This window comes from Typopeltis vanoorti, chromosome 16, assembly GCF_054136105.1.
Source record: "Typopeltis vanoorti isolate ZY-2024b chromosome 16, IOZ_Tvanoo_1.0, whole genome shotgun sequence".
Taxonomy (NCBI): Eukaryota; Metazoa; Arthropoda; class Arachnida; order Uropygi; family Thelyphonidae; genus Typopeltis; species Typopeltis vanoorti.
The window spans coordinates 21,066,400-21,089,128 of record NC_143564.1 but is presented as its reverse complement, the minus strand read 5'-3'; the positions used below and the strand labels follow the sequence as shown (position 1 = coordinate 21,089,128).

At 35.6% G+C, this 22,729-nt stretch overlaps 1 protein-coding gene across 1 annotated transcript in view; it reads right to left on the bottom strand.

The window, feature by feature from the left end:
• Usp47 (ubiquitin specific protease 47) overlaps positions 1-22,729 on the bottom strand; it is a 572,957-nt gene that overhangs the window by 83,785 nt on the left and 466,443 nt on the right. Inside the window, exon 27 of the mRNA XM_090406134.1 lies at positions 5,924-6,007. Coding sequence (XP_090262260.1) covers positions 5,924-6,007 — 84 coding nt within the window. The remainder of the gene's footprint in view (positions 1-5,923; positions 6,008-22,729) is intronic.

The following is a 22,729-nucleotide window of genomic DNA, read 5'->3' as shown; positions in this document are numbered from 1 at the left end:
AATGTGCTAGGCCATGAGACCAAATAGCAAACACACCATTTACATATCTTAGCCAGATAGAGGGTTCGAGGGAGGAGGGGGGGGGCTCATTTTTCAAAGTTTTCCATGTAAAAATTGGCAAGTAGGGGATGAGAAGGGAGAACCCATAGTAGTTCTCTCTATTTGTTTGTAAAATTAATTTTTGATGCTTTCTTAGTACTATAAATACTCCATTCAACTTCCAACATGATGTCCTCTCAGCACTTAAGTCTTAACACATGGATAACAATACAGAATTATTACTATTTTGGTTAAATGTTGACCTTAGCCTGACCTCTAGTGAGGGAGATATAAAATTAAAACTAAGCACACACACAAATGCATTTAAGTAGAACTACATCACTAGCTATAGGCTAGAGTTTAATTCTCTGGAATCCTGTTATTTTTGAGCCCTGTAATCTTGCTTAAAGAATACTGGCCTATTCTTGATGGTTCTGTATCCAACATATAGGTTTCGTGTTATAATATTTTGTGTTTACTAGCTTAGGAGATTATTGCTATTTTTCATCCTGTTGCTTTATTTGTGACTTGATTGAGGATATTAAGGATATAACAAAGGATATTATCCTGATGTGTTTGCTTAGCTTAGGAGATTATTGGTATTCTTCATCCTGTTGCTTTATTTGTGATTTGATTGAGGATATTAAGGATATAACAAAGGATTTTATCCTGATGCAAAAGGTTTTTCATTTTGTGGGCAGTATAGATGTAGCATTAAGATATTTGTGTGGTATTCCAACTTTTTTTCTGATATTCCTTTAATGTAAGGAATGGCTAAGGCTTTATTTTTATTTTATTTTATTATAATATATAATATATTTGATTTGTTTTTTTTTTATTATTTTTTGGGTTTATTCAACATATGCCAAGGGAATAAAAAAATGGGCTATTCATGTCCTCAGTATTCTTAAATCATCCTTCTTATTGACATCAGGGTGATGAATTATAGGCTTCTCTGGATTTTTGTCCATTCCAAGAATGGGTGCCTTTCTGATCAGTTCTCTGGAATGTTTCAAGTGCATAATTAGAAAAATCAATTTTCCATAATTACTGAATTTGATGTGTCATTTGATTTCTTCTTTTTTGACTTGGATTGTGCATCCTGTTTCACCTATACAGGATGAGTTACACAGGTATGCCTTTCCCATCCAGGCATATATGCAGATGGGAAATGGGGGAGGGAACTTCAGAAGAGATGCGCAAGCTTTTTCATTTTGTGGGTGGTACAGATGTAGCATTAACATATTTGTGTGGTATTCCAACTTTTTTTCTGATATTCCTTTAATGTAAGGAATGGCTAAGGCTTTATTTTTATTTTATTATAATATATTTTATTTATTATTATTTTTTGGGTGTACTCATGGTAAAGAAGTCTTGATTGTTTTCTATTCTTTCTATTTTATAAAGCTATTCTTTACAAACATTTCACCAATTACTAGAAATTCATTTTTAGAGCAAGTTGTTAAGGTTTGATTTTTGAGCAAGTTTGAAATATACCAGAACTAATTGGAAAGGTACATATTCTTTACATCATACAAAGGCCTGGTAAGAACAAAAATTCAAAGAGGTTAGTGAGATGTTAATTCACAGACTCAATCTCAACAAGAAAGATAGACTAAGAATCTCTAGGATATGGCCACAATATATGCAATTCATAAGCATCTGTTGAAAGGAGACAAAGGATAATAACTTCAACCACATCCAAATGAATAAATGTGATTCCTATTCAAGGGTAAATTTAATCCGAAGATGATGATTTTTTTTTTTAGTGGAAATACTTCTTGATCAGTATGTTCACAAAGAGTAAAAATGCTGTCAATGTGCCAAGTCCCCAAGGATGGTATTTGAAGTACCAAAGCTTGAATTTTATTGCTTCTAAATGCTCCAAAAAATAGTTTGCCAGAACACGAAAAAAAATTGGACTGTCCATGATAGCTTCATCCACTTGTGTATTGTTTATTCTTCCAGGTGAAATATCTGGAATCTTCAACAAATTTGGGTGGATGAAATTGCCACAAATTTAGGAAGCACTCATCCTCAGATCTTCAGCTGAATGGCCAAGACCATCTATTTTAGCCTATTAAAGGGACACGATATAGGAATCTAGGCAGCCCAACTTTGGTGGCCTTTCTTCCTCATTTACCTAGTATTAGTGCCTGCATGCACATATCATATCTGATAATAGCAATTTGACTTTGTCAAAATATTGGAAGTATTAATTAAAGTTATTATAATTAATATTCATCATATGTTGTGATTTACTGAAAAATAATAGTTATGAATAGCAATCAGATCATTAAAGCTTTAATCAGATCATTAAACATCAAAGAAATGAACTTTCATGACAATTACATCATGAGCCATAACGAATAAATCGCGTTTCCGAGACATGCGCATTGCCTCGCTCAATACTATTTTTTTGTATGAATTAGAACCATCAGTTATAACCTAGTCTGTTACCTTCATATAGCTTACTAGTTTGTATTTCCTGAAGATGCCGATAGAAAAAAATTGGCGAAACATGTAGGACAATAAAATAAAGCTACTTGATGAACATTATATAAAAAAAAGTGTAATAGTCTTATAAATAATAGTCAAGAAACAATTCAACACAAGGAAACAATAGTTTATTCCAGCAACGGCTCTATGCATATACAGGTGCACCAGCTTCACTCTTTTACAGGAATAGATTGGAATTGACACAAGCAAAGCTATTCATGTCTTCATAAAGGAGCTTGCAGCTACACTGAATGCTGACCTTTGGATGATCCTTCCCGACATCTTGAATGCATCATCAGACAAAAAGTAAAATGTCGGCACATCAAGAACAGTCTATGAAAAAATTTAGATTTCAAAAAAAAAAATCCTTGTAAACCTCTCATTCCTTCACCCTGAAGCCAAGAGCAATTAGTGCACTCTCGCTCGAGGCCACAACTATGCACTCACACCTAAAAAAATTCTTGCAAAAGAAATTATAATCCAAGTAGAATGAGGTAATCTCAGCCTTCCCACCCATATTGGCAACCACCGTCAGACTGGATGTAGCCTGTGTATTTACTCATGCAAAAGCAACCTCTCCAGAAGAGAATATGAAGTTCTACAGGAAATAAAACAACAACAACAGAATAGTAATTACCAAAGCAGATAAGGGAATGCCATTGTAGTTTTAAACCGAAAAGATTACATAAGATTGCCTCTTGGCATGTAGATGTTCACCAATAAACTGAAACTATAACTCTAGACACCTGGATATATGGGCTACCAAAAATCCACAAATAAAATGTGCCATCATGATCATTATTTGTGGCACTGATTCACCAACCATACAAATTAACCAAACATTTAGTTAAAATGCTTTTGCAATATACTGACAACACTCCTTCACACAAAAAAATCTCAGCCCACTGACATAATGATCAGTTCTGATGTCTCCTCAACTAATGTTTACCATGGGAAGGGTCACTACCTTTCCCATAATGCATAGCATTATACATGTCTGCAAGGATATGTAATTTGCATTATGGGATACTAAGGTAAGTGATATGAAACCATTACCTTGCTGCATCATTAGTGCTAATTGTAACATTTGTTGCAGTTTAGGATATGATGATGGCACTTGCTTACCATACTCTCAATAAAATGTCTTAAAAAGTTTCAAGCTCATTAAAAATCATCGGTAGCCTTGTACTAATTTATCACTAATAAATAAGTCTGAAGACAGGCTCTCTACTAATTTCAAAAAGTTAATTTGAACTAGTTTTTTTTTTTTTTTTGTTTTGTTTTGTTTTTTTCAGGGAGCTGTAAAAGAGTAGCAGGAGAAATCTTCCATCAATGTCATTTTCTCGATAGGACTGAGATTTGTGGAGAGGTTTTTGATGCACCATCACAATGTGAGAACAGTATTCTAAAGTTAGGTGGAGTTAGGATTTATAAAGTACTAGGAGTTATACAGGCAAGAAGTAGTGTTTTGAACAAAGCAGGACACCACTAGGAGGTTAATGATGTAATATGTTTGTGTCAGGGTAGGCTAGATGCAAAAGTAAAACCCAAGGAGATAAAACTGAGTGGAAATTAAATATTATCAAAAGTTTATCTTCAATTTTAGCCAAATACTACAGCTACTCCTTCCTTTCTCTGGTAACTGTTGCCCGAATAAATAATATCATGATTATTATTTAGAAGAATATCATTTGTTTTAGTCTTTTCATTGTGGCAGCAGCTGATTTCATATTTCTATAATTTTTCTGATGGTTCCACTTCTTTTCTTTTCCATCAGCACTTCTAATGCAAATAGTACTTTTTTTTTCCATTCTCTTAAGGTTGTTCCACTGATTGACTTTCCACTGTTTGTTCAGTCCCTGATGAAAACAGTGGGGAACTTTGAAAGATGATGCCCCAACTAGCATGATATCTGACTGTGTTATACCATCATAATGTACCTGCATTCTTAGTGGCTATTGAGATGTTTCCTCAAAGTTATGTAGCTTTGACCCTTAACCATGCTACCGGCCAGGACGTATATATATGTCCAAGTTTTCATGGATGCAAAGTGCATATTAAAATTGTAATACCATTGATATTACATTGAAATATATGATGGATACGAAGCGTATGAGGATGCGTATTTTATCCATAATGGCCAGTAAGGTGGTTAAGTGACTCACAAGATAATTAACATTTATTTATTTATTAAATAATGTAACTGTTAATACATCACAAATGGACCACAACTATTACATAAAGCAAGAATGGAACTGAAATCAAATATTACAAAATGCACTCCTTTTACTGTTCTGATGCCAGCAGTATAATCTATTAGAACTAACAAAAATTTAAACACAGCCAATAACCAATGTGGTACATAGGCATATGTCTATATTTATATAATGACAAAAAAAAAAAAAAATAGCAGTTTAAAGTCACTAATTCAAAAATATTTGAAATAGTTAAACCATATTGCAGTTCAAATTAGGTTGATTATAAAGAGTTTCATAGAATGCCTTATCTCTCAAATTGGTAGAATTTTTGTTTTGTTTCAAAGAATACTGTGGTTGATAGAGTTTTCAATATCCTGAGAAAAGTATTCTTGTGGAACATGGAATCTACCAGCCACAAGATTCTTTGAAATAAAACAAAAATTCTGCATATGAACTCTTAGAAATTTGAGAGACTTCATACTTGGAGACTCTCTCTAACCAATCTGATTTGAACTGCAATGATGGTTTAAATATCTCTAATGTTTGGAAATGGTGACTTCGAAAAAATTAATAATCTACTTTTTTGTATAACACTATCTCATTTCATGGAGGAACAAGGTATCTGAAAAAATTCTGGGTGTTTTCCAAGAAGGGAATTTTATCTTTAATGGAAAGAAGGATAAAATAGATCTTGCTCATTTGTTTGTGGGCCATCTACAAATCTTTTTTTTTGGATTACTAGAGATCTACTCTAGGAAGCCTCTGATGTAAGGAATATATATTCTCTTGATTTCTAATTAAGTGATGTTTGACTCCTAATGTTTTCATCAGAAAATCAGAATAAACAACAGTAACAAGTCGACAAGTGAAACAATCTTAAGAGAAATGATGCCTATAGTTTCACTGAAGGATCCAGTAAGGGAAGAATCTTCTAGCAGGTGGTATTAAAATAAAGTTAATAAAAGCTGATGCCTGGTAAGAGACCTAGACAGCATTTCTAATATTCAAAAGAGATGTTTATAATGCATTCAACTTGAAATATCTGTGATCCAGTGCTTTAGTTATAAGGCTGAATTTTACCTGATAAATATATATATATATATATATATATATAACACACAGGACAAATGTCAGGTAATCAGTCTTTTTTTACTGCAAAAATTTCATTTACAAAACTTTGTACTTACCCTGGTATCTTCATCATACGACATCAAATTCTCATTCAGTCGTGTACACTCAAATTCTTGATTGTTAGAATATATTCTACATATCTGAAAGAACACAGTGGTATCTGTATTATTTGATATACTACATTTCTGAATTACATTAAACCAAAATTTTAAACATTGCCTATATCCCCCCCCTCCCCACACACATCAACATAAAATTAGAGAAATGGATCATACTGCTAGCCAAGTTCTATAAGAAGAAACACTCACTTATTTATATATATACAGTATACTTAAAATAGTATATTTGCAATGAAGAATAATACATTGTAAATTGTGCCTGCGACTGTTCAATCTTTATCATGATGTTTTCTGGTACTACAAAAATTTACCATACAATAACTATTATGATTTCTCAAAATTTTAACAGACTATTTGATCAAATCAGAAAATCACACATACTTGGAATGAAACTAGAGTTCACATTTCATTATTATTTTCTGATAATGTATGCAATTTCAGGAATGCTGCTATATTGTCAGAAGAGAGGTCAGTCAATACCATACCTCATAATGCTATGAAAGGATGTAGAGGAGTACAATGCATACATTTTTTTTATTGAAGAAGAAAAAAAACAGAAATACTAATGCACACCAATACAGATGTAATTGAAACCTCAATAATATTCTATAGAAAGATTTTTTCACTTAGTAAATTATACTTGACAATAAATTATATTTTTATTTAATCCTTAATCAAGTGTAAACAAACAATGTTTGCATGTGAACTATTTTCATGACTATGCTATTTGTATATAGAGACTGTTGACTTCACATCAATTGTCTCAGTATCCCATAATGCACAGCATGCTCCCTTTCAGGTGTTTATATTGACTACACACGGGTGTTGACCAAAAGACTGGTCTTCTTACTGTTTTGAAGGAAAGTGGAAAAATGACAGCGGTCATTTCAGCAAGGCACTGTCCATGAAAGTATTTGTAGAATAAGCCTGAGGTGGAATTGAATATCTATAAGAGACTCCAGTGGATCTGTGAGAGAGGGATAATCAATTAACCATGTGGCCTTCTTGTAGACAGCATTAAGCAATCTTAGAGAGGATTTTAATTTGACTCATAATGCATAGCACAATTTTGATTGTGCTATGCATTATGAGTATCCTCATAATGCATAGCACACACCCTTATCCAAAAGGGTGTGTGCTATGCATTATGAGGATACTTAGACAAGTGATATGAAGTCAACAACAGAGCATTGTCCTAGTCACAAAGATACTTAGTAAGCAAAGATTGTTCAGATTAAACATGAACATAATTTACAGTCAAATATAATAAAGTTAAATTATTCTATGTTATATTCTATATTCTAGGTATATTCAAAAGGTATATTCTATAACAGTTTGGCAACACAAATCAGCAATGGATAGTTTAGCAATATTTATCAATTCATATGTTAAAAGTTGTAATAAAAACACTGCTTTTAACAACAATAGCATGCTTCATCATTCTCCAAAGTATGTGACAAAGCACTAACTTAAAATCTACACAATGTTACAAAGCAAGTGGGAAACTTATCTTTCTAAATTTTAAGTACTGATAACCTCTGTGAAATTCAGTTGCATAAACATATTGTATTTAACTGAGTGCAAAGAGCCATTAAGCTCTTCAGAATCTTATTATTCAACTTCATATATAATTATTATTGACTAATTTTCTGCTAAAAATATACCTCTTGTACAATTGCTAAGATCTATAAATCCCAAAAAAGGCAAATCTATAAACCTAACTCCATCTACTGGTATCCTGTATGACTCTTTCGGAAGTTTGCAAGTGTTTATCATATCATCCCTCTTTCTCCGTTTGCTAGCACAGTAGTTCAAAATTCTCAATCTATCCCCATAATTGACATTTCACAGTTGTAACATCATCTTTGTCACTCTCCACTGTATCTGCATCACCTCAAATGTTCAGATGAGCTTGCATGAACAAAATGACTTTCTTATTCTTACATGTCAGCAATATGGCTTCTGAACTTCAACTTCCCACCCACTAAAATACCAAGATCCTTAGCATAGTCAGTTTCTTCTAGCACAGTCCCAAACATATAATATGCCATTGGATATCTCAATTACGCAAAAGTGAATGAACTTTATATTTACTAACACCGAACTGATAGCCATTTTCACATGCTCACAATTCCAGCTTACTCAAATCATTCTACAAGTGTTGCAGTCTGCAATATTCCTGATTACTCTATCTATCTTGGTATCAGCAAATTGCTGTATGTCAGCTGTTAAATACTTTCCAATGTCATTAAAAAAGAAACATAATGAACCAATTGATATCCGTCAGTCAGCCATCTTCTTATCCAAACTAGTAGTTTACAATCCAATCCCATTCCTCTCAACTAATGTGACATCCTTCTATGGTGAACCATGTCAAAAGCTTTAGCAAAGCCCTGGTGCATCTATTCCCCTTGTCTAAGTCAACACGACCTTCCCTTAGTGAACCCATGGTGTTCATTGCAAAGTACAGATTCTTTGTCAACCAATTTTTGTATGCAAATTTTTCCAACTTCTCCAAAATCTTCACTACCACTGCTGAGATATTAATGGGTCAATAATTAGACAAATTAGCCTTTGTAGCATTCTTACCTTGTGCAATGGCATTATCTTACATTCTTTTGCTCCTGTAGAATCTTTCCTATTCTGAGACTCAAATTATATAGTCTGGTCAAAGAAACAGCCCATTCAGCTGAACACTAATGCAGTATCCTTGCTGATATCCCATAACCTCCTATTGTAGAATTCATATTATTTTAATGCACCAGCTCTGAGTATCTCCTCCTCTTACACCTGAGTATCTTTCTCCAGTGTAGAGGTAGCAATGAGTTCTATGTTGTAGACACCAGGTTAATAGTTTTTAGCAAAATGGGCACTCATTAGATGAACAATCTTTTCTGCATCTAATACCCACATACCATCTGCATTAATAAGAGTTATTCTTTCATAACAATTCTTTCTTTTACTTGCAGTTAATGGTGAAATCCTTTTGGGTTGTCTTTAATCTTATATAAAAAGTTTCTTTTCATGCCCTACACTGAGGTTTTTGAACAATAGTTGTAACTCTCCTGGCCTGCACCTTGAAATTTTCATAACTGATAATATCTTCCTTGTGCATAAGCTATTCCTTCTACATTTTCTTAAGAATATCTTGCTTAATAGGACTGCACATCCATTTTCCTCTCACCCTGTTTATTCATTTTGAACAGGAAAGATTGTGGACCACATTATTATAACAATAAAAATTCATTGTATGAAATTTGTGATGAGACCAGGGATCTAGAATTCGAATGAGAGTCAAAGAACACGAATTTACATAGTGCAAAGATGACACAAAGAATTACTGTATTCTTCTGAATACTGGATCACTGATGTATTTTTTCAATACCTGTCATGGAGTTCCATCTAACCATCAATATAATACACTCATCTACTATACGCTCAGACACTTCCCAGGTCAATACAGCATGATCACTATCACCAATTGGAAGCAGAACAGTCACATCTTATATTGAAAACTACTCTGACACAATAATGAGATTTAATGCTCTCTGATCTCAAGTTGCTTTTGTCACAAAACAGCTCAATAAATTTGGCTTCATTCTTTTCACGCAAATTCACTGCTACCAAATCAATGTTCAGATGATTAAATTATTCCATGAAGACTAATCATTCTGTATCCATTAGATTTATTTTACAATGCATTTCATTGTGACTAGTAGATGATTCACTAAGACTGTAACAACATCCCACCATAGCTTCAAACTCACTGCTGTTACATAGAAAATTGTCACTAATAATGCAATCATAGCTGTCTACCCAAACTGGACTCAAACCATCTGATATTATTATCACTCCCCTCCTCTTCTATCTCACCTAGTCTTCCTAAAAAGACTGTACCATTCACACTCAATACCATTAAGTATGCCTGCTTCTGAGAGCCAGGTCTCCCTAATGCCAATTATCTGAGGTCACAATGTATTCACCCAGGCAACAAAAACTCAACCCCTTTGTTACTTATACTTCTGGCATTTGTGTACAGACCTAACAATAAGTTACCTCCTTCTCTCTCTCTTTTTTTTTATTCCTATTCTGATCTAATGCTTCACTTATACATTCATACAATTTTAAATAAGGTCAAACTGGATGAAGACAGAATCATCTTTTCATCATAATCACTTCCATTACTAGGCATATTTGTATCGTTAATATAGATGCTCTTACAAACAGATTCTCACCATTCCTCCCACAGTAATCTAGTTTTCTAGGATTTCCATATTACTAGGTCTCAAAGCAATATGTTAAATCATATTGCTATGACTAAAAATTAAATTACAGGCTGATTAAGGAGAGAGAGTGAAAGGGTTAACAGAGAGTTTAAAAATGAGTATGACCAGTGGCATATATGAGAATTCTGTTCCTCCCCCCCCCCCACTGGAAAGATGACAAGGAGTGATTTTAATATGAAGTGCCTGCCAGAAGTTTTGAACAGTGTAGTGCTATAGGTAAATAACAATGAAAGCAGGTTTAGTTGTCAAGTATCAAGTCAGGCATTTTGGATAGAAGAGATTGTGGTTCACATTATTATAACAATGAGAATATGTGTAATTTATGATGAGACCAGGGATCTAGAAGTGATAGTGGACTGAGAGTCAAAGTATAAAACTTTATATAGTGCAAAGATAAGTTGTAGGGTGAGGAAAGTTACCATCTCTTTATAAGACCAACAAGTAATATCTATAATATTATTGTTGTTGTTCAGTCCTCAAAATCTGTGGATTTTGAGGACTAAATGTGGGAGACCCAAACTATCCACACGATATTTATCTTACCTCTTCTTGAACCATTAACAGACAAAGCACTCACAACTGACTCTGGCAACCATTTCACTCATTCACAACTCTCCAAGTGAAAATCTAGCTCCAACAATCTTATTAACCACACATCAACTTCCAAGGATGAATTTTTGTTTTTATCTCCCTCCCCACCCCCCGGCCAAGTGCTGAAACATTCCCCCTGCATCAATCTTATATAACCCTTTAAGTAACTTAAATGGTTCTATCATATCCCACTTTTTTTGCCTATCAGCCAACTTCTGCAACCCACAAAACCTCAACCTATCCTCAGAGAGCCTTCTATAGCCCACTCACAATCTTGGTCACTTACCTCTGGATCCTCTCCACTACTTCCTCATCCCCCAAGAAATCCAGGTGAAAAGACCTGAGCACAGTAATCCAGATGTGGATGTATCAAGATCATATAGAGAGGAATAACAACTTTCTTATCTCTACTTGTCGGTATGTTCTTCAATATCCAAATAATCTTATAAGCTACATTGGCAACCTTATTAGTATACCCTCCAAACTTCAACTCTCGATCTAATACCACCACCAAATCCATTATTTCCTAGAGTATAGCATGAACATCTATTTACTCCAAAATGCATAACTTCAAATTTCTCCACATTAAACTCACACCCATTATCTTTTGACCATACTGACAGCCTATTTAAATCATTCTGCAAGCTCTCTACACTGCATTAATTAACTATTACTCTATCCAATTTTGTATCATCAGCAAACAACTAAATATTTCCCTTCAGATTATTTTCTATATCATTTATGTACAAATTAAACAGCAGTGGCCCAGCAAAGAACCTTGCAGTTCAACACTTGTCACCTACATTCTCTTGGATTCTGCTCCTCCATATACTGTTTTTTGGTATCTGTCCATCCCCAGTTATTCAAATTTGCATAACAGAGTTCCATGTGGTATTCTAACAAATGCCTTTACAAAATCCAGCAGAATCATTGCATATCCGTAAGTATCCCATCTAATCCCATAGCCACATTTACATTGAGATTCTGCAATATCATAAGAACCACCGATTCGTCCACCTCTTTTCTCACATCAGTCCCTGTCACATACCACTATTATAAAAAGTTAGTAAACTACTAAAGCATGACTGACCCTTCATAGAGTATCACATCCACTCATTCCTCAATTCATTCTTTGACTAACTTTTCCAGTACTTTTATCACCACCACCATTCCTGAGATACCGATGGGTTTATAATATGTCGCTGTAGTCTTAGAGTTTCCCTTATATAATGAAATTATTTTGTCCTCTTTCCACTCCAGTGGGACTCTGCCAGAGCAAGACTTTAAAAGTCTGGTCAGAGGCATTGCCAGTTCCCTTGCACATTCTTGTAAAATGCAGGTTGATATTGTTGAATCTTGAATGGAAAATTTTATTTTTAAATTTGGTTTATTCAGGATTCAACAAGAATTGGAAAACAATTAAGAGATACTTGAGCTTTACTATAGAATCTGATTGTGAAACCCAGAGCCTTCATATCTTCAGGACGAAAGAACTAATCCACAAGGAGATTGAAAGGATGTAAGTGAGAGTATTAGAGTGCAAAAACAGAGGGTGAAAGAATTAATAGTTGTGGTGGGTACGAATGAATTGAAAGGTGATAAATTTTTTATGAGAGAGGACTTGAACTATTGTTAAAGGTAGCGAAAGAAAAGAGTGACAGAGTTAGAATGGTGAGTCTGTTGCTGCAGTATGACAGAGAGGAGTTCAGAAGGAGGGCCATAATCTCAAATGACATTATGTGCAGGTTATGCAGACAGTGTGGTGTGGAATTTGTGGGTGTGTTGAATGAGTTTGATGGGCGAAAGGACTTATAAAAGATGGATGGCCTGCATTTGAATGGACTTGATGTGCGGAGACTGGAAAAAGTGTTGCCGAATAAAGTGAAAATGGATGTGCAGAACCAGGGAAACTAGAACTACCAAAGGGGGGGGGGGGGAGTGGATATGCAGACATCAGTGAGACAATTGAGTGTGTAAGAATGTATATAATGTACCCGAGCCAGTACTAAGGACAAAAAATGGGAATGGGACATTTAGAATAACACATCAAGATAGGGGTGGGACAAAGGGATCCCTGCATTTCATGTATACTAATGCCAGGAGTATTAGAAACAAGAAGGAAGAATTTTTGGCCTTGATTGGCTCTTCCTGGCCACAGGTTATTGGCATTAGTGAAACATAGCTGACGGAAGATGATATAGTTAGTGGGATAGAATGTGTAGGTTATAGTGTGTTTAGGAGGGACAGAGAGAATAAAATGGGGGAGTAGTGTTATTGATGATAGCTGATGAACTGCAGCCAAGGAGAATTGATGTATTGCAGGATAGTGAAAAGAGCTCATGTGAGGCAATTTGGTGTGAGATTGAGGTCATCAGAACAAAATTTACAGTTAGGTGCTGCTATAGACCAGGTGATGGAATAGATGGTGGAGATAGTATGCATAGGGAAATTGATGAAATGAGTGGAAGGAGGGTAATTATTATGGGGGATTTCAACTATGGTAACATTGATTGGAAGGAGGAGAGGACACATGTGAGGAAGGAAATGGATTTTATTCAATTATTAAGGGATAACTATCTGAGACAGCATGTAATTGAAAATACTAGGGGTGTGAGAGTGCTTGACCTGGTAATAGCATCTCAGAATTTGACTGTAATGAATATGACCATGTTGCCACCTACTGGTGAGAGTGATCATGAGGTCTTGACTTGGGAGGTAGCTAAAGGTGTGGAATTTTCGATTAAGACAGGGTATATGTGGAATTACTGTGCTGGCAAGTATGACAAGCTTAGGAGATTGCTTGGATCAGTGCCATGGCATGTAAAACTGCAAGGGCTGGATGTCAATAGAGCATGGGAAGTGGTCAAGGAGCATTTACAGGAGGTTATGGCTGATTGTATACCTAGGGTCCGAATAGTAAAACAAGCAGGGGTTAAATGGATGAATAACACCATTAAGCTTCAGCTGCAAAAAAAGAAACAACTGTGGAGGTAATTTAAAGAAAGGGGTGACCTGCAGGCACACGAACGGTATAAAGTGCAGGCCAGAAGGGTAACGAGTGTGGTAAAAAAAGCAAAAGTGGATTATGAAAGGAAACTAGCTATGCAAGCTAAAGAGAATCCCAAACAGTTCTTTCAATATGCTGCAAGCAAAAAAAAAACTGTACACGGCAAAATGATTTTAAGGAATGATGATGGTAAGGAGGTCACTGAATCAGTCGATATAGTGGAATTACTGAGCAAGCACTTTGCAAGAGTATATCATCCAGGTGACATTGAAAAAATGATGGAACCATTAGTTTATATGGGAATTGTGATGAATGAAGTGGAGGTGAATAGTCTATTACAGAATCTTAATGTGAATACATCTGTGGGATTGAATGGTATACTGGCACGGGTCTTGCTTGAAGTGGCTAAGGAATTATCAGTGCCCTTGACCATGTTGTTTAATCTGAGTCTCGGGTCTGGTTTAGTCCCGAAGGTGTGGAAAGAGGGGAAAATAGTTTCACTGCATAAAGGAGGATCCAAGACTACTGTTGCAAATTACCGACCGATCAGCATATCAGGAGTCGTCAAGGTCTTGGAGAAAGTAGTCAAGGGAAAAATACAGGAATGGATTGATGAAAATGAGATACTGAACAGGGGACAGCATGGCTTTGTGAAGGGTAGATCATGCTTCAGTAACTTGTTCAAGTTTTATAACAAGGTGACAGCTGAACTGGATAAGGGTAATAGGTTTACAGCGATACTGCTGGACCTTGAAAAGGCGTTTGACACGATACCACATAGAATTCTAATCCGTAAACTACAACATATGGGAATGGATATAGGGTTGGTGAGATGGATAGGTGGGTGGTTGATGGAGAGATATCAAAGAGTAGTTTATTCAGGAGTAGAGTCCAAAAGACGACCTGTGACTAGTGGTGTGCTGCAGGATTCTGTTCTTGGACCACTGCTGTTTAATCTGTTCATTAACGATATAGGGAAGGATCTAAGTGGAACAGTTCGTTTGTTCACTGATGATGCAAAGTTGGGTAGGGCGATAGTGAATGCAGAAGATGTCAAAATCTTGCAGGATGACTTAGATAGATTGGAATTCTGGGCTAAGGAGAATGGATGTCAATTTAATGTGACAAAATGTAAGGTTATGCATTTTGTGGTGAAAAGATTAGCAGCAGTATACCACATTGGTGGAACCGTACTCCAGGAGATTGATGAGGCCAAGGACTTGGGAGTGTTGGTGGATAGGGAGATGAAGTTTAGGGGGCACATGCAAAAGTAGCTAAATCAGCTCATCAACTCACTTGGTTGTTGAAAAATACCTTGATGAGCAGAGATAAGCAAGTTATTGTACCTCTGTACCGAGCCTTGATAAGACTTCATCTCAATTACTTTTGCACAGATTTGGTCACCTCGGTTCCTTCTTGATGGGGAGGAGGTGGAGAGGATCCAGAGGCGAGTGACTAAGATGATAGCAGGTCTATGGAATGAACCATATGAGAACAGTTTGAAGATTTGTGGGTTGCAGAAACTAGTTGATAGGCAGAAAAGGGGAGATATGATTGAGACATTCAAATTGCTAAAGAGATTCTATAGTATTAATTCAGAGGATATTTTTGAGATCAGGACTGGTGGTGGGAGAACTAGGGGACACCTATGGAAGCTGGGCAAGAGTGTGGTTAGCAGGGTTGTTAGAGCTGGGTTCTTTACTTTTAGAGTGGTAAATGAGTGGAATGAGCTGCCAGAGTCTGTTGTGGGTGCTATGACGGTGAGCGAGTTCAAGGCAAGGTATGATAGATACTATGAGAATGTCGTATAGTTGTGTGGACATGATGTTTAGGGACTTCCTCGATGAGTCTAAGGACTCCCTGGAGTCGCCCGAAATAATAATAATAATAATAATAAAAAGATGACAGCAACCAATGTTTGATAAATTAGACACTGTAATGCAGAAATTGACAAAATTATCTGTTTGAGATACCGCAGAGTCTCCCTTAACCTCAGAAAGAATCACTGAAATATATGAAAAGAGGGAACCTCCCAGATGCTTCAATTGCAATAGCATTGGGCATCTTGCCTGCAATTGTTATAGCAGTAAAAGGTGCTTCAGTAAGAACAATCATGAGAAATCCAGACCTCATGTATGTACCAACCAAACCTGGAACAGAAATAAATGACCTCGTGAGCAGCCTTTTGGAATAACTGTAGAAGGGAGGATTTGTGGAAGATATTTTAAAGCATTAGCAGACACAGGATCCCAAACCTCCATTATTGCAGAAAGTTATTTCAAGGAATTAGAACCCTATATGAGGGGGCGGATTTCATATTTTAGGAGACCTATTAGATTATCAGTAATAGCCTTCTCTACCATCTACGCTACCAAGTCAGCTTGAAGGTAAATTTACGGATTACAACATATGTATTTGGCTCGAGTTTTCGGTTCTGCCAAGAACCTCTCTCCCACACTTGAAGTTAATTCTAGGAAATGATTTCTTAAAGAGGTACAATTTCCCATGTGACTACTCGAGGAGGGAAGTATGTTTTCTTGGGAGAAGGAAAATTTTTAGGACAAATCAGAAGTCACAGGCTTAGAGTATAAGAGACATTCAAATAAACAACAAGTCCCAGTCTGACAATAAAGTAGAATTGCCTGAGAGAAATATGGGCCATGTGGCCAACAGTCAATCTAAATCAGATGAGACCTCCTCATCGAAGAAAAAGGAATGTCCAGATGAGAACAACTCTAAGGAATTTAAGATGTCCGTAGATACTGAAATTTCAGACGAAGAACAGAATACCATCTTCAAAGAGACACTGGGCGTCAACTATGTCGACTTCGAAGGAAAGAGTAGGAAAAATAAAGGTGACAAATTCATATCTCGGAGAGAGCAAAATGGGCATAAAGATGCAAATTGTATAAACAAAACTGTTAAGGATGACTTTGAATATGTGTTTTTACCCAGACACAGAGTTGAATTGAGACCCAAGGCAAAGGAGAAAAGGCTCATCCCTGAGAATTAGGGGATAGCAAAAAGAAGAAAACATTTTTTTTTGAGAAAGGAGAAACCTCTGTTGAATTTTGAATGGAAAATTTTATTTTTAAATTTGGTTTAATCAGGATTCAAGAAGAACTGGAAAACAATTAAGAGATACTTGAGCTTTAGTATAGAAACTGATTGTGAAAGGGGTATATAGAATGAATAATTTATATAATGATACAAAGCATGAATCAAAAATGGCAATTATTCTGTGTGAAGAATTATGTTTTAGTTAAATGTAATGGCCATAAAATGTTCTATGTGAAATGTATGTAATCTAAAGTTCAAGGTGCTTGGATGAGCATTACGCTTGTGGCGGTGTAAATTATTGGAAAGCGGCTCATGCTTGAATTCGCAGACCTAAGGAAATGCGGTGACCCGGATGGACTAGCGGGTAAAGAAGGTAAATGCCGGGTGAAGATTTGTAAGAAAAATAGGGCGCTAAAGGTGCGAAATAAAAAGGGTTAGCCCCCCCCGCAGAGGGCTTTATGATCATGGCACTTTTCGCCCTTGCTCAAGTCGTGACTGTTTGGTTTTTGACTTGCTCTTCTCGGACAAGCGGTTCTATCTCGCCTCGTGATGGATCCAGGATAGCCCATAGATGTTCTATATCGGCAGACGTAGTTCCCATAATTGTGACCACGATGTGGAATAGGATCACCGGAAACAGAACCAGACTAATGTTGACAGATCACCGGCCATGCTGAAAGGGGCAGACGAGACGAATGCCATGTATGACCACGTGCATAAGGAAATTCTATGATGTTCCAGATCCAGTTTTTCAAGGAAGGAGAACCTAGCACTGTATACAGAATGTGGACTACTTTGGTAAAGTACTGTTTTGTTCTCCTTTATGTTAAAAGAGAAGCATGCTGAGAATAAGTGTGAATTGCAGTCAAGTATTATATGTGAACGGACATTCTAGTAAGGAACTTTAGGAGATTAGCATTAACTGCCAGGGTTTATCTTTCTCGGTAGCTTTGTCGTTGATTGTAGATTAGATAGCGTGTGACATCATGAATTGTATCTTTTAACATAGAATAATAGGGTAAATAGTGAAGATTAGAAGTTTGAGAAACGTATTATGTACAATCTAATGAGTGAAATTGTGAAAGGAGATTCTGTTAGATTTACAGTTAAGTTCTAAATGTCTATATTAGCTCCTCACCTGTGTATGACTTTTATCTAATAGTGAGAATGAATGTAACTATGTACAATTTAGTGACCTTAATAAATGTGTTTTTATGTTTTTAACCTGAAATTAGCCTGTGCCTGAATTCAACTCATTGCTCATAAATTCGAAACCTAATCGGAGAATAATTGAATATTTATAGGCCATGATTGCAAACATCATTGAGTATATTTGGTTAGATAATTAGGTGCTGAAGGATAAGTGTAGGGATAATCACCTCTGTATAATTTCTGAGAGAAGTTCCCTGGTTAAGGATTCCTCCTAACCTAAGGATACTGGGTGGCACAGCGGAAAACAAATAAATTTGCCAGTATCTGACAGGGAAACCACTCCAGACAGTAATTACAAAGAATTTGGCTCCAATAAGGAAATAGGCTTTTTGTCCGAGAGTTCAATACATGTGGTTACTCTAAGTAGTTGGCCAAATAGATAGATGACTTTCGTAGTTTAGCACCATAGCTTGTGTTAAGATAGGATTATCAGGGTAATCAGTTTAATGCAGAATAAAATAAATCAATTAACACAAGGACGAGATATTGAATATAGATATAGAATTAAAATAAAGAATTGAAGGTGGATATTGAAAGTAAAGAAAGTGAATAAAATATAAATACACGTAAATATAACAATATGCCATCTAATCCCATGACCGCACTTAGATTAAGATTCTGCAATATCCTAAGAACCACTAAATCATCCATCTCTGTTCTCACATCACTCCCCATCACATCATAGCAATAACCTTGCAAAGTGATCACTCAGTAACTCAACTATTTTATGCTCCTGTCACCTTGCTACTATCAGCACTCATTAAAGTTATCCTTTCATAGTCATGTCACTGTTCCTCTTACTTTCCATGTAACAAAAGAACTCTTCAGGATTTTCTTTGGCCTGCTTCTCATTATCTAATTTTTTCCTCCCTCATCAAGAAAAGCTTGTCACTTTTCTTGCCTGATCTATGTTCTGCTCATGAGCTTGCTGGTCAGTCACCTTTTCCTTATATGCCCTCCACAGCATTTTCTTTTTTTTTTAGCTCATGCTTAATGATACTACTCATCAATCTAACTCCTACCTAATTAAGCCTCTCGACCTTGGGTATACAATCTAATATTGTTTCCTCTTCCTCCAGACATCCCTAACCATCTCCCATGCACTGCTAATATACTCTTACATGTTTTTATGCCATAGCTGAGCTTCAAAATTCTCCCTAAGCTTGTCATAATCACCTTCTTTGTACTTCCACTTATACTCCACTCCTTCATGATAAAATATCCCCATTTTACAACCTCTCAAGTCAAGTCTCATATCCTGAGTCCCCTCCATCGCATGCTGCTTCAAGCAGTATGAGATGGAGTCCCCTCTCAGTAGATATAAATTCTATTTCTTTCCTTCCACGTGAACTTTTTTTTCTCCTTTCAATCTATAACTCCATAGCTGAAATCTCCTGTAGTAATGATTTGACCTGCACTCGTACTAATTTGCTGATGCATGTCTTCCATATCATCTCTGGAATACCCATGCCTATAGCAGCAAATAATTGTATATTTTGTCTTACTGGCCTCAATCTCACATAGACTGCCTCAAAAGAATTGCCTGCCATTCACCTACCTGTCTCCTATCTTTTTTTGGCCACAATTTATCTGCTATCATAGGAGTATTCCTCACCCCAGCCTATCTTTTCTATTCTCCCTGAAAATACTAAACCCTTTACATTCTATCCCTATAATTATAGCATCATCTGCTGTTAAAAAGTCTAACTAATGCCTGTAACTTTGGTGGAGTTGCATTAACCAATTCTCTCTTCTTGTTCCCGATATGTTTGGCATTAGTATATATAAACTGTAGCATCCCTTTAGGCCACCAACCACCTTTATTTCCTGAAATAACTAAAGCCAAATAAGACGAGGAGAAAAATCTAAATTTTTTTTTAAATTTTTTATGTGGCAAGTAAAAAGAAGAAAGATTATGGAAGAATAACCTAATGCAGGGTTTCCCAAACTTCTTGCTAAAGTGAAGTCCTAAAGCAAGAAAAATATTTTTGCAGAGCCCTCACAACTCAATCTTTAAAATAAACATATGATGATGGTATGATGGATGCAACTTGTAGCATCATATCATTGATTCCTTAATTTAAAAAAAAAATAAACAAGTGAATGTTTGTAAACAAGATTAGCGGAGCATGCTTTGGAAAACCCTGGCTTAATGAATGGGAATGGTAGGAAATTATTCAATCACTAGAAAAAAAACTGAGCCATTAGATTTCTAGATATTGAGGAAGATGGGGGGGGGGGGGGGAAGCTAATGATAAGATACAAGCAGCTGAGTTAGATCTATTATAGCTATTGTAAGAGCATAATTCAGATACCACAGCTGTCATATAAGTTGACTGTTTTAGCAATGCGCTTACATGAAAGCAGAGCTGAATAAGGAGAATGAATATACTATGACTTCTGGACTTTGACAAGGCATCAGCAGGATTCCACACTTTAAACTGTTACACGAACTCAATGGATACATATGCAAAACAGGCTCATAGCATGATGTTGCATATAAGAGGAGGGACCAATGTTGTTTAACTCATATGTTAGTGATAGTGGGATAGTCTATAGGATAATATTTAGTTACATGCGGTTGATGCAAATTTGGGGAGAGTGATAAGGGACATAGCTGATACAGAATCTCTGTAATCAAATAATGAATGTTAGTTCCAAGTTATCAAGTGTAAAGTTACATTTTGGACTGAGGACACTGCAGGTAGAGTATTACAGTAACGAAAATTTACTGCAAGTAACTTGAAGGATAACAGGATACAGAGGTTTAAAGTTTAGAGCAGGTGTTCCCAACTCTATGCCCGCGGGCACCATGGCGCCCATCGACCAATTTGTGTGTGCCCGCCGTATTGTATTCAACCATGTGCCGTATAGTTTGAAATAATCACGTGCACATCACGCAACAATTCATGGCATGCTATATGACGCATGCGTTAATGACACATGACGAGTATTAAACGCATACATTGTAAAGTAGATGCGCATTCAAAGTTGTTCATTATCTCTTGCTAGTTATATGCGCATAATTTTAACAGTGTTTTGTACTTAAATTTTTGAAATATTTTGATTTTTAATCCTAAAATGAGTGAATCAAGTGAAAGACAATGAATTTATAATTTTAACACTGACTGGGAGGAAACATATTGTTTCGTTAATTTTAAAGATAACTGAGTTTGTCCACAATCTGGAAGATCAACAATTAAAGATAATTGTGGATCTCCCGTTCATTTCCTAAATATGAAAATAAGGGTAGGCGATAGTGAATTTAACTTGTCACCATTTGTTTAAACATCTTCAAGTGTTTAAAGAACAGTTTGAAAAGAGATTTCAGGAATTTACTATCATCGAGCTAATGATCTCCTTTTTTTATCAATCCTTTTACTTGCCAAGTAAATATAATGGAAATAGCTGCAGGCATTGCAAAGCTTGTTCAAGTAAATGCTGAAGAACTGGAGCTAGAAATTTTGGATCTTAAGAATGACATTACACTAAAATCCCATATAACAGATGAAAATTTTTGGAATATAGTGGATAAACTTAAAAAGAGCAGCGTACAAGATAAAATCGTTTTTCGGTTCCACATACCTTTGCGAATCATTGTTTTCAACCATGAATATCAGAAAATCAAAATATAGATCACAACTCACTGATGAGCATCTTGATGATTGTTTAAGAACTGGAATATCATCGTATTCTCCTAATTATGAAGCACTGGCCAATGAAATGAAATGCCAAAGATCACACTAACTTACATATATATATTTAAATTTTTATATAATGTAAATTTTTAAGTAATAAAGCATTTGATTATAATGTAAACTTTGTATGTATTCAGTTGACAAAAGAATTCAAAAAATTTGCTTAAAAAAATGGATGGTGCCCGTCGCCCTACAGGTATTTTAGAATGTGCTCTAGGAAACAAAAAAGGTTGGGAACCCCTGGTTTAGAGGAACTGCTAAGTGGTTACATTACACTGAATAATGCAATGCTGAATATAACACTAACTTTCAAGAATAAGAAAGCTATTTTCTTACTTTGCAATAATAATAACTCCACAATGGATGAAAGCTTTCTGTTAAAATTATGAATTGGAAGTGACCATTACTTAGTACTAAACAAGATAAAAATGGATATCACATTGAAAAGAACAGTATGTAAGAAAGTTTTAAAAAAGAATTAAAGTTGAGCAGTTTTTACAGGTAAATTCCAGACATGACTATGTAAACATTACTGAAGAAAAAATGAAACAAATTGAAAACAAGAACCAAACTTTGGAATCTCAGAGGCAAACTCTGAAGAACAGATTGATTGATTCAGCTAGGGAGATATGCAGGGCCGCCGCCAGATTAGATTGCACCCTGAGGCAAACAATTAAATATTGCCCCTGATGGATTGTAAGACAAAAATATAAGAAAATCTGTAATTGCTATTTTGTTTTTATTACAAGAGAAATATTAATGCAAAACAATTACATAATAATATTAATTAAAAGCTTTGCTCTACGGAGATATCACACAACAAAGCTGTTTATAAGCTCTTCTAAATTTAAATTATTTGCCTCTATCGATATAGTTGCTAGACCAACCA